We start from the raw sequence: 13,729 nt of genomic DNA on the forward strand, positions 1-13,729 counted from the left end.
TACTCAGCGTATGGGCCACCATCCAGGTCCCCTCAGCCCCCCATCTCAGAGCCCCATTTGTCCAGTGCCCTGGCCAGTCAAGGCCTGTTGGCCCTTCTAGTACTTAGACCCCAGGACTTGCAGCTATATAATATATCAGCCAGCCCAGCCAGCTGGCTCACTTGTGAGACAGAAACCCAAGCACATTTGACCTTCAAGTCGGACTTGTGACCTTCAGTCATCCACCACGCCAAAGGACACGTTTTTGTCAAAACCAAAGATTAAAGGAGACTGCAGCAGATAAAGACAGCGTTAGACGTGTGACCCAGCCACCTGCTGAGCCACAGGCACAGCCTGGGAGGTGTGCCCAGACTGTGGAGCTGAGGTTCACTCAAAGCTTTTCTACGAGCAGGGCTGTGGATGCTGCCAGACATGGAAGATCCTGAAATCAAAGTGTCAGAACAGCACAAGGGGCAGGACTGTCCCCCAAGACACTGAGGGATCACACGGCTTTTTGTTTATTATGACCTGTATATTACGAAATACGACAAAGATGTGAAGGAGATTTGAGACCCTCGCAGGCCAGATCCTGGCATCAGCTGCTCCCAAGTCAGACCCCACAGCTTTAGGATTGAATTCTCTGCAGGAAGTGCAAACTGCCTACACTAGGGGCTCCCTCTCCACCCAGTCCAGCAGCACAGTCCCCTTCTGCCCCAGGTACCTTATAAACCACCTGTGGCCTGGCCTGGCCTGGCTTGGCCTTTAGAGCCAGTCCTGAGGAGTGGGATCAAGGCACAACCTTTAAAGACACCATCTTGGGAATTGTGAGACGCGAGGCCCATCCCCACCCAGCAGACTCCCCTCTGTCACCATGGTTAATTACATCATAATTGCTGTGTCTGGGCTTCCTCTGAAATGTGTTGCAATCGGAGTAGAGCTGCCTTGTTTGTGGAGTGAATACGTGACCTGAGTTTGGAAAGCTGGGCTTCTAAAGCTGGGCTATTCCTAATTCAGGTCTCCACGGTGTTCACAATGTATTTTCCCCTTGCATCCCAGGCTGACTCTGAGCTCCAACTTCTGATGCGCTGGCCTGCACTTCCCGAGAGCTAGACTACAGGCTTGTGCCACCGGGCCCAGTTTTGTGTCTACAAATTTAAAATCTGGTTGCTGGCTTCTGTGCTAGTCTGATAGCCTCCCGAATCCCAGGGCTAACACTGGCCCCAGGGCGAGTCTGGGTGTTGTGAGGAGGGCCGCTTGTTTGTTTCCTGGCTGCCTCAGACCAGAAATAACCACAGAGAAACTATATTATTTAAAATACTGCTTGGCCCATTAGCTTGGCTAACACTTATATCTTAATTCATTTCTAGTAACCTGTGTATTGCCACGTGGCTGTGGCTTACTGGGTAAAGTTCCCAGGTAGGGTGACATGGCTTCTCTCCTAACTTTCTCCCAGCATTCGGTTTAGTTTTCCCTGCCTAGCTCTGTTCTACCCTATCAGACCAAGCCAGTTTCTTTATTAATCAATGGTATTTACAGCATACAGAGGGGAATCCCACTTCAACTGGGCACTCACAGTTGTGCCCAGGAGAAGCCACGTGGGCTCCAACTACTTGTCTCTGCCTCTCCCTGTAAGCCAGGCCCGGGGGGGCTGGGGGAGATGAGTTACCAGGTTCTGGAAGGAGGCAGCCTGACTCCTGCAAAGACAGTATGGCGGGCTTCTGGAAGCAGCCCAGAAGCCCCTGTGATGATGTGACACATCAAAGCTGCCATCCAGACAGCACAGTGGCAGGGGACAGCAGGGGGCATTTGGGATGGGCTTTCCTTAAAGCCACCACCTAGCCCCTGCTGGGAAGGCATCCAGAGGCGTGCACCCCACCTGGGCCTGCCACCTTTCAACTGTGTGCTTTGACTGCTTAGATTCTGTGCATCTGGGCAGCTTCTTGTGTCCCTGTACTTATCTGAATGCTGTGTGAGTAGAGGGCAGCAGGGAGAGGGGTGAGCCCTGGGAACATGGCCCAGGCATGCAAACCACTCTGGCAGGGAGGGGGCAGGAAGAGAGGTGCTACCTATCCACTCCCTCCTTATTGCCAACCCTGAGGAGCTCCGCTGGAGGATGTGGGTACCAACAAAAAAGCGGCCTCACTGGTCAGTGGCTCCCAGCCTGGTGAACCCTTTGACTCTGAGGTCACTTTAGGCTAGAGGCTCTCCATGTGAGGCCCCAGTCCAGGAGCAATGCCATCACTTGGGACCATTTTGGAAATGCAGGCTCTCAAATTCAGAACTCCTGGGGCACGTTCCAGGAACCCACTGGCTGGGCTGAAGATGTGGCTCCCTTAAGTAGACTGCTTGCCTAGCATGCATCAGCCCCTAGATTAGATCCCAGTAATCTGAGCACATGGGAGGTATAGAGGCAGTAGGCTCAGTCGTTCAAGGTCATCCTTGGCTACATAGGAGTTGAAAAAACTAGGGGTCGTGGGAGCACCCATGTTAAAAAGCCAGGCACACCAGGCAGTGGTGGTACGCACCTTTAATCCTAGCACTCAGAAGGCAGAGGCAGAGGCAGGCAGATCTCTGTGAGTTCGAGGTTAGCCTGGTCTACAAAGCAAGTTCCAGGACAGGACAGGCTCCAAAGCTACAGAGAAACCCTGTCTCAAAATAAACAGAAACAAAAAACAGACACATATCATGTATGCTTGTAATTCCAGCACTGAGGAGATAGAGACAGGAAGGGTCCTGGGCTAGGCAGCCAGCCAAACTGAGTTGAAATGTTCCAGGCCAGTGAGTGAAGAAAACACAAACAAAAGCAAAGGTAGGTGGCACCTGAGGTGAAGGTCCCAGCTGTGGTTCATGATTCTCATGCGTTATTGACACATAAAAGTCAGGCTTCCAGGAATGTATCCTTGGTACTATTCTGATGCTGGGGCCGTTGTCTGTTGGTCAACATTCATGCCCAGTTCTTTGCGGGTAAGACCTTCTGCCATTTTCCCAGTGGTGTGAACATTCTCATCAAAGTCAGCTTTTGGTCAGCAGTGTGAAGTCATCAAATGTGCGGTTGGAGAGAGGTGTGTACATCCCCTCAAGCCTCAGCCAACTGGCTCCCATTCCTACCTTGTGTGGGGTTCAAAGGCCAAAGACACCGTCCCTTTCCTTGAGCATCACCACTACTGGGAACAACAGACACGCCCTTGAGCAACTTGTTATCTGCATTCATGGGGCAGAGGACAACCTGCATACATGCATGCGTGCGTGAGTGCGTGTGTTGTGCACTCATAAGCCACAGGGACCCTGAGGGTTGGGGAAGCCTGCTTCTTCCCCATGATGTAGGCATGGCGTTGGGTAGTAAAACATCCAAGAATGTGGAAGGGACAGCATGGGTATGCCTTCTATGGGGAGAATGCTCAGGGCCCAGTCAAGGGTGCCCGTGTCTGCTCACCCCCCACACCAGACTGGGGCTGGAGACCTCACACCATGTGTCTTTCCTCCAGAGGATTCCCAATTCGATGCTCATCAGCCTGGTCCAGGAGCGTCTGAATGAGGACGACTGCCTCAGGAGGGTAAGACTGCGTGGCACTGCGTGTCTCGGGATGGTTGCCAGGATAAGGGGGAAGGGATGGATCCATCTGTGAGGCGACAGAGAAGGTAAAGCTGGCAACTAGAAGCTGAGCAAATGTCAGTCTGTAGTCATGGGTGCCAGAGTAGCTGTGGTAGCTGACAATTCTGTTGGGGTACCTCTAGGGACAGCTAACCTACTCTGAGCAATCCTAGAACAGCCAGTAAGATGAAATTGCCAAAGTATATGTGGGAGAGGGACCAAGGGACCCAGCTAGTGACACTGAAGTGTCCAAGGTCTTTGACTTTTAATCTTTTTAAAAAAATTATTCATTTTTATCTTATGTCTGAGCGTATGTATGTGCACCACATGGGTGCAGTGCCCATGGAGGCCAGGAGAGGGCATACGATTCCCTGGAACTGGAGTCACAGACGGTTGTGAGTTGTATGATGGGGTGCTGGGCACCAAACCCTGGTCCTTTAGAAGAGCAGCCAGGGCTTTTGACCACAGAGCCCTCACTCCAGCCCCAACTTTTATACTTTAAATCATTCCCTGCACAGTTTCAGAAGCCTTGCCCAGTGTTTGAGAGCAATCCACAAATGGACAGACAGACCCAGAGTCAGAGCAAGAGAGATCAGAGGAACAGAACAGAGGCATGTCTTCCATAACAGCAACCCAGGCAGCTCCCTGCCCACAAGGCAAGGGAAAGAATGGGTTTTGTGCTAATGAGCAGTGTGTCTGGCCTTTCCCAAAACCTACTCACATGCCCAGCATGGGTTGAAAAGCAAGGCCAGCTCCAGGGCCATGCGCACACACGCTGTCTGTCCGGATGACCCTGTCCTCTAGAGCTCGGGATGCAGCAGGGTGACCCAATGGCGGAATGGCAGTTACAGCCAAGATGGCTGTACTCACACTGTTGACCCCACTTGTTCCTGGTGCTCTTCTTGGGTGCTCCAATGACACACCTGTTGGCCATAGGCCCCTGTGGCTCTCTTCTGTTTTCATTTTCTCTGCTTATCAGATGTCATAACTTACAGTGAACTTTATCAGGCTCCTTAACCCTTCCAATCCCATCCCCCCCTCCCCCTCTGAGACCACTTAGCGAGGTCTTCATTTGGGCTGTTATTTTTCTCAGTTCTAAAATTTCAGTTGGTTCTTCTTTCTGCCTCCGGCTTCTTTGCCAAGACTCTGATCTTCCCATCATTTACTAGATTGGCTTAAAAAAACACTGCACAAACTCTCTGCTTTAGAGTCTTTGTTTTGCGAATGATTCCAGCCCTTGAGCCATTGGTCCCACAGTGATGGCGTCCCTCTTCCTCCACATGAGTCAGGACTGGCCTGGCTCTCTGTGGGCTGAGTGGATGCTTTTCCTGTCATGAGACTCTGGGATCTGTCCTGTGGTGAATGTTGACATTTTTGTCTTGGCAGGTGATTGATTCATGTGGGTTCTAGCATGTTCCAACCAGGGGGCTCTAGGTTTTGGTTTTGATGTGGATCTTGTTTTCAGCTGCACTGTGAGGACTGCAGGGCCATCCCTTGCTGCGTCTGTGTCAGGGGCCCTGGGTGAGATCAAAGCCCTCACTTCTCAGCACATATTCCTTGGAATACTGTTGGGGAAGGCATGGCAGCAGGATGTGAGGCGATCGGTCACGTTGCATGCACAGCCACAAAGCGGAGAGAGATGGGTGCTGCTGCTCAGCGCTCTCTCTCTCTCTCTCTCTCTCTCTCTCTCTCTCTCTCTCTCTCTCCCCCCCCCCCTCTCTCTCTCCCCCTCCTTTGTATTTAGTCTGAGATTCCAGCCCCTGTTCGGGGTGGGTCTTCTCTGCTCAGTTAAGCCTCTCTATAGATGCCCTCCTGGACACCCAGCGATGTGATTCCGTGGTGGTTCTAATTCCAGTGAGGCTAGCAATGCAGGTTAATCATCATTTCCAGAAAACAAAACAAACAAACATGACTGAAATTAACCTCGTGCTAAAAAAAAAGCCTTAGAAGTTCCACTGTAGCAAAAACTAACTCTGGGGCTTCCTGTGGAGCACCCTCCCTGGTTACTTCCTGTTCTGGGGTCTGCTTTCCTAAATTCCTTCCCTCACCACTTCCTGTTGTACTCCTCAGCCTTCTAAGTTCCCTCCCTGGTCACTTCCTGTTCTGGTGGCTTCCTTCCTAAGTACTTCTTGTTCTGGGGGCTGCCTTCCTAATCTCCCCCCCCCCCAGTCACTTCCTGTTCTGGGGGCTGCCTTCCTAAGCTCCCTCCCTGGTCACTTCCAGCTGTACTCCTCAGCCTCCCAGCCAGAAAAGCTGTGATTTTTCTTCCAGGACTCTGTTTCCTACTACTGTCCCCATTCCAGGACTATGTAGTAGGAAACTAGAGAAAGAGAGTTAGGAGCACATCTATTACACTCTCTTGAGACCCCATTTTTGAGTCATGCTGTGCAGCAGGAAAGCCTGTAGTCTGGAGATCCTTCCACACCCTCCCCGACCCTGACCTCTCTCCTGGCCCCTTCTCCATCCCTACTTGGTCCCTGCTTTAAGTGTTCAGGATGCGTGAATGCGTGGGTATGGCAAGGTAGGGTGTGTTTAGTCCATTCTGCCCAGACCTGTAGCCTGTGTAACACACATATACATAGGTGCAGATAGACTGTCTCTCCCTCTCTCTCCCTCCATCCCTCCTCTTCCCTTGATTTGGGGGGCAGGAAGGATCTAGAAGATCACTTAGGTGTTTTTTTTTTTTTTTTTTTTTTTCTCATTGTGGTGGTGAGTGAGCAGCTGTTTTCACAGGCTTGCCCTGTGTGCTCCAGTCACGTGGATTATGAACAGGTCACAGATCAGCTGAAGTCTTGGGGGTCAAAGAGTGGTCTGAAGTGTTTTTGCTTTCTTATACCCCAAGTCACTGACAGCCAGCCAGTCAGTGGTCTCCTGCCCAGGCTTGAGCAGGTGCCCAGGGCTGGGGCTCTTCTGACAAACATTGCTGGGGTGAGAAGCTCGAGGCTTGCTGCTTCTGTGTCTGTGTGGCAGCTGCCCAGCTCTGATGTAATACAAAAGCAGCTAAATACAGGAGCGATGGAAGGGTAGGGCTGCTCCCCATTAAAACTTTACTGAAACATCCAGGATTGTCCAGGTGGATACACTGGCCTGTGTTGCAGGAGTCACTCTGGAGGGGCCTGGCTGTCGTGGTCTGTGGGAGATGGGAGGGAGGCAAGGAACGAATAGAGAAGGAAAGGGGGTAGCTCACCCTGTTGTCACGTAACCGGGGACAAACTGGCTGGCATGGAAACCGAGTCATCTGGAACCAGCTGGGCAGCTCTGAGAGTCTCTGTCCCTCTCCAACCTCAGAACAGACAAAACGGTACCGATCGGTGCAAGTGTTTTTCTTCATGTTACTGCATCCCGGCGGCAGTAAACGTGGAAGCTTAGCCTGCAATGCAGAGCCGCAAATGCTTCAGGCTGAGTTAGAGTGGCTTTGTGTGTCCTGGGAGCAAGATACATTCATATCAGCCAGCCGCCCAGCCGCCCAGCTGCCCTTCTGTTTTAACACATTTGGAATGTGATGCAAAGGGCTGGAGAGATGGCTGAACAATTAGGACACCTGCAGCTCCTGCAGAGGACCAGAGTTCGGTTCCCAGCAGCCATGTCAGGTGGCTCACAACTGCCTATAACTCCAGCTCCAGGGTATCTACTTCTTCTGGTCTCTATGGGTAGCTGCTTATAAATGTACAGACATACGCACATAAATAAATCTTTAAAGATGAAACATGAAATAGACGCTGACCCAGCTGGTCAGGGCTTCCTGGTCTCTATCAGACTATAGAGTGGTGGTTTCGGGGAGACTGAGGTTTCCGGTTATTTCAGTTGTATGTCTCAAGCTTGCCCTCCAGGATACTGTAGGGTCACACAGCTCACCCTGGCTTTGCACCTCTGGTCCTTGTGCCCACCTGTCCTGAGTGCTGGGGTTACAGACATGGACCACATCTGGTTTCTGCAGTGCCAGAAATGGAGCCAGGGCTTTGCATATGGTAGCCAGTCTCTCTTCCAGCTGAGCTGCATCCTCAGCCCCAGCACAGTCTGACGCCCAGCAGCCCTTCTTAAACCTATTATAAGCTTGAGCCACGCAGCCTTTTCCGCAGTACACCTGCAGTGTAAGCCAAGTTCAAGGTTAGGCTTCCAGAGTTCTTGCCAAGAGCTCCCACTGTCATCAGTCTACTATTATCTATGTTTATTGATATGTTTATATCATAATTGCTGCCTTGATTATATCTTTTTCCATTTTTTCTTGCATGTGAGTGTGTGCAGGTGCAGGTACATGTGTGTGGTGGCTGAGTGTGACATCAGTGTCTCCCATGACTGTTCTTCATTTTCATTTACTGAGGGGGTGTCTCCTGTCATGGATGGGGTGTCTCCTGTCATGGATGGAGTGTCTCCTCTATAGATGGAGTGTCTCCTGTATGGATGGGGTGCATCCTGTATGGATGGGGTGTCTCCTATATAAATGGGGTGCCTCCTGTATGGATGGTGTGCCTCCTGTATGAATGGGGTGTCTCCTGTATGGATGGGGTGCCTCCTGTATGGATGGGATGCCTCCTGTATGAATGGGGTGCCTCCTGTATGAATGGGATGCCTCCTGTATGAATGGGGTGCCTCCTGTATGAATGGGGTGCCTCCTGTATGGATGGGGTGCCTCCTATATGGATGGGGTGTCTCCTGTATGGATGGGGTGTCTCCTGTATGGATGGGGTGTCTCCTGTATGGATGGGGTGTCTCCTGGAGGCTTGGTCATCATTTCTTCCTTCACTCCTCTATTTCCATATCTTGCACAACAACGGGGTTGTGTTTAAAGACTGAGGTGCCTCTCTGACCTACGTGTCTGTGATTGTGTCCAGCCAGTGTTACCTGCAGGGAAAGAATCACCTTCTTCAATTTGTTTTAAGATTTCTTTTAACCTTCAAGGGGCATCTGGAGTCGTTTTCATCTCTTCCCAATGGAGACAGATTTCCAGGGCGAGGCGAGGCTTCTAATTATGAGCTTTGGTTGTTCAAAAGCAAAACAAACCCTCACCCAAAACAAGCAGACTCTCTTGCTTTTCGGGAGAAAAATGACACATATGCATATTCATTTATATGGTAATTATTATTATTTAGCTACACAGGGACTGGAATTGGTAATTTAGAGCACAAAAATATTGCAGGAAATAGCGTTCCGGGAAGCATAACCCATCAGGAGGCTGTGGTTAGTGCCCTGTTTCTTTTCTTTCCCCTGCTTTTTTCTTTTGCAATCTCTTTGAAGAATTTTATTTGAAGTGACCATCAAATGCATTAGAGAAAGAGAAATTAGCAGCTGGTTTCAGAGCTATGGAAAGGTGGCCGCTCAACCTGGTAGAGATATATGAGCTGCTCCCTAAGGACAGCCATGTCCCTGAGGTCAACGTGTGCCCACACTTCTCTTGGACAAAAGAGAGCTAACAAGGCAGGTGTGGGCCCATGGAATGTGCATAAGAAGGGTCAGAATCAGGGCACCTTGGCCATAATGCATGCACTCTGATTGAAGTGGATGGTTGACGTTCCCTTTCAGCTTTCTTCCCACCGTTCCCTCCATGTTGCTTCCCACCTGTTAGCATGCAGGAGGCCCCGGTTCAATTCCCAGCACTGCAAAAAAGAAAACAAAAAACAAAACAAAACAACAACAACAACAACAACAAAAAACAACCCTGCTGTGGCAGAAAAAAAAGAAAAATAATATGAATGTATTTTTTGGTCACAGTCCATCCATTCAAATTGTTCAGAACTCAGAAACCATCAGAGGCCCTTCTCCTGGCCACGCCCAGCTACCTGGGGTGGCTCCTCCCCTCAAGACAGCTCTAGAGCAACTTGCCTTCAGGAGATGCTGGTGTACACAGAGGAAACACCTGTTTCTTTAAAATAAATATGAATCTGGGCATGGCACACATCTGTCACCCTGAACTGGTGGGTCAGGTAGGCAGGTCCCCAGTGCTTCCTGGCCAGAGAGTATAGCTGATCCAGTGAGCCTCCTTGTATATGTGTGCACTCATGCCCCACAGCCGGTCCCCCACTCCCACCCCTGAAGCCTTCGCTTAGCTTTATCCCTCCACTACTCTCCCTCCCTAGATACCCAGGCCTTTTAGTCCTCCTCTGGACTGACCCCGCCCCACTCAGGACCTCCACACTCCATGGCACATAGACCCCAAGGTACCTGCCCTTGGTTTTCTACTTCTTGGTGCGCACATCTCATGCAGTCCCCATCTCTGGAGCAGGCAAGACCACGGCCTGGCATCACATCATACAGTAATGTGTCTCCGCAGACTGGAGGGGAGGTTCTTCTTGTTGGCACTGTACAAAGAGCAGCCAGATTGGAGGGGTCCCCGTGGTGGCCTCTGGGCCCATCAGGCCACAGTCAGCCTCCACCCGCAGGAGCGGGAGACCTCGGCCACACAGCAGGGACAAATGGAGGCTGTCCCACTCTGCATGAGTCAAGAAGAAAGTCCTTCCTCTCCTTCCTCACTCCAGCCTCCAGATGAGAGCACACTTCAGTGTGCAGGCCCCTGATTTGGCAGAAACGACACAATGCCTTCCTTATGACATGCATCGTAAACAGATGCAAGTCTTTCCCATGCCCTAGCTGAGGAAGGATGGTGGGAGGAGCCCTTGCACGGATCCTCTCCCCTAGCTGAGGAAAGATGGTGGGAGGAGTCCTTGCACGGATCCTCTCCTCTAGCTGTGGAAGGATGGTGGGAGGAGCCCTTGAACGGATCCTCTCCTCTAGCTGAGGAAGGATGGTGGGAGGAGTCCTTGCATGGATCCTCTCCCCTAGATGAGGAAGGATGGTGGGAGGAGTCCTTGCACAGATCCTCTCCTCTAGCTGTGGAAGGATGGTGGGAGGAGCCTTGCACGGATCCTCTCCCCTCTTTCACATATTTCCCAGTCATTGTCCTCCTGGATCTGGTTTGGGAACAGAACAGAGCCTGCGGAAGTGTGTGGCAGCACAGTGACAGCAGCTGACCTAAGGCTCTGTTGGTGGCCTGGAAAACACCCTCAGTCCACAACCCAATCCCCACTGCTCTCCGAGCCTTGGTTCCCCTCCCGATTATTTGTGTGCATATACAGTGTCTTCCCCGTCACTCCACATTTGTTATTATTATTATTATTGTATATGTGCATGTGAGGGGACCAGTGGACTCCAGAAGACGACTTTAGATCCCTAGAGTAGTAGGCAGTTGTGAGTCACCTGATGTGGGTGCTGGGAACCAAACTCGAGGCCCCTGGAAGAGCAGTAGGTGCTCTTAGCCTCCGAGCCATCTCTCCAGCTCTTCCACCTCTGAGACGCTTTTCTGCTTCTACCCAGGGTTTGCCTGTCTCTGCCTTCCTGGCACTGGCATCACAACTGTATGCCAACATGCTTGGCTTTTTTCTGTGGGCTCTGGGATTCCACGTCCTCACGCTTGCACGGCGAGCACTCTACCAGTGGAGCCATCTCTTCAGCCCCAGTTTCCCTCTTTATAATAAAAGGTTTTATGAAAATAACTTCTGAAAATGATTCTTTAATATATATATATATATATATATATATATATATATATTGAGCTGGGTGGTAGTGGTGCATGCCTTTAATCCCAGCACTTGGGAGGTAGAGGAAGATGGATCTCCATGAGTTCAAGGCCAGCCTGGTCTACAAGAGCTAGTTCGAGAATATCCAGATAACCAGAGCTGTTACACAGAGAAAAACCTGTCTCAAAAAACCAATATATACATATATATTTCAATATTTATATATATATTGAAAAAGGAAAGACAGTGTGGTGCTACAACCAAAGTCCCAGCATTTAAGAAGCAGAGGCAGAGAGATTGCTGAGAGTTAGAGGCAAGCCTGGGCTACAGCATGGGATCCCTTCTCAAACAAAGGATACTAAGAAAATAAGTTGGAACTCATCCACGAGGCAAGGTAATGGTCTTGCTTTAACATCAGACATCTTGATGGTTGAATGTTATTTCTGCCCATTGAAGGAATAAAGGAAAACACTGGAAAACTTCTCAGCAAAGAGCATCACATCGACCTGAAGGGTGGGTTCTGAAGAACTTGGACCCCAGGTCTCAAGGTGTGCTTCCACTTGGGGTGTAGCAGTTGAACTTGACCAGGGCATGGGGGACAAAGGTCTAATGAGAGACTTGAACACTTCAGAGACTTGGGAGTCACCAGAGAGCCCTCCACGGTCCATCTAAACCACCCGGGGCAGCAGCCGCAGCGTCTCCTGAAGGAACCGGAAGAGAACCGTGTCCATAGTGCAGACATCTCCACTTAAACTTTCCACCCTGACCACACCGCTCTGGGGGTCTTAACCACCATTCCCCTTCTGTGGATCAGCAGCATCTTGGAGAAGGTTTTATCGACATGGTGCTACCAAACCTGGGACAGATCCAAATAGCGTTCATTCTTTCCTTCCATCAGTATTTATGGAGCATGGGGTCTGTGGAGCATGGGGTCCCTCCTGGGTACCATGTGAGAGGCGAGGGGACCCTTCACTGACCTCTCAGCGCATGGGCACTCAGTGACCAGTGTACTGGACATCGGTTTCCTCTCCTTGCATTACAAACTTAGGGGCTTAAAACAACCCGTCTAGTGTGCCTGCATCTCAGTGAGTCTGGATCTGATTTCAGTGGCCGGGATTCTTCCCTCTGGGTCTACAGTCAAGAAGTTGGCTGGAAGTCGCTGGACACACAGCTTGTGCCCACCCCTGCTGGTCTGAGCCACCCCTCAGATGGCTGGGCTGGGGCATGCAGACAAGAAGGGGCTGGAGAGTCTCCCAGGCCTGGGCGCTGCCATGCATGGCCTCAGACAATGACTGCCTCATTCTCTGGTTGAGAAGATCCAGCCCAGTGCTCAGTGCCATGTCCTGCCCTTGTGTCCACTCAGACAGGCTAAGATACTCCACTGCCGGAGGAGCTTGGTTGATGTGAGCCGTAAGTATTCTACGGTGAATGTACAGCCAACAAATTCATAGACAAACCCACAAGTGTACAATTTATGGGGAACCTGACTTGCAGGGCTTTGGGAACACCTGTCTTTTGCATGGTCGTTGTCAATTCTGTAGAAATCTTGTGAAACCATGATGTTTCTCTCTTCCATAATGGGATTCATCCCCAAATAGCCCATCACTGTATAAATCATTCTTTAAATCCAACTTTTCATGTACTGGCAACTGGATACCTTTCCCCACACTGTGGGGCCCTGGTGTGAAAGCATTCTCTTGGTGAAATCTCTGTTCTCATCATCAAATCTACATAAAGCTAGACCCCACAATTATCCTTATCGACAGGGCTCATTGACAAGAAAAGAGCCCTGAGCAGGAGGCACTGAGCAGGAGAGACAGTATATCTGCTCTTATTGATGAACAGGGCTGGGTAGCCCTGAATTCTCTAACAGAGCCAGCTCAGGAGAGTATAATCCACTGGCCTTTGCTCCACCCTAACAAGCTATTAATATTCTGCACTTACCGTCACCTTTCATGTGACACAAGATCTTAGTCTAGGAAATTAACTGTGTGCATCTTTACCCCCAAAATATACAGCACAAAAGCTTGGGTCGCTAAACCAGCCCCCAGAGAGAGAAAGTCCTTCTCACCTGGGTGCCAGCAGATAGAGAGAGCACAAGGATGTTTAGGTCGGGGAGCAGGGAGGGGAGCCAAACTCCATCCTAATCCTCCCAGTATCTGCTGGGGAGCTTCACAGCCACGCCCCTTCTGACACATAAGGCGCCTACCTTTTTAACCATCCTGTTAGCCCTAAGAAATGCATTGTTATTTACCAGAAAATTGTTAACTTTGTCTGTTTGGGTATGTAAACTGGAAACCTTGTGGGATGGGAAAAACAGAGAGGAACATCAAAAGAGAAATATCGAGAAGGAACATCGAAAGGGGAACATCAAGAGAGCATTAGAGAGGGCATAGAAAGGATAAAATGGGACATGATAAAAAAAGACTTAGATGAGCTAATTTATTTTATTTACCCTCAGACTTTATTAGTCAGGTTTTTGCCTGCTATAGCAATCCCTCTGTATCCTGAGAGGTTTAGTGGGGTTTAACCCCAACATAAACCTCGATACGTGGTGCAAACCATCTGAGCATGACTTGGGGCTGGAAGACTGATGCTTGTTTCTTCCGTGCTTTATGCCGGAGAGCAGTGGCAGCTGGGCGAGCGT

At 50.3% G+C, this 13,729-nt stretch overlaps 1 protein-coding gene across 2 annotated transcripts in view; it reads left to right on the top strand.

Moving 5' to 3' along the window:
- Ak8 (adenylate kinase 8) overlaps positions 1-13,729 on the top strand; it is a 121,875-nt gene that overhangs the window by 13,750 nt on the left and 94,396 nt on the right. For both annotated transcript variants that reach the window (XM_038337621.1, XM_038337622.1), the window contains one exon: positions 3,465-3,533. In XM_038337621.1, the coding sequence (XP_038193549.1) occupies positions 3,465-3,533 (69 nt within the window). The remainder of the gene's footprint in view (positions 1-3,464; positions 3,534-13,729) is intronic.

This window comes from Arvicola amphibius, chromosome 7 (genome assembly GCF_903992535.2).
Source record: "Arvicola amphibius chromosome 7, mArvAmp1.2, whole genome shotgun sequence".
NCBI lineage: Eukaryota > Metazoa > Chordata > Mammalia > Rodentia > Cricetidae > Arvicola > Arvicola amphibius.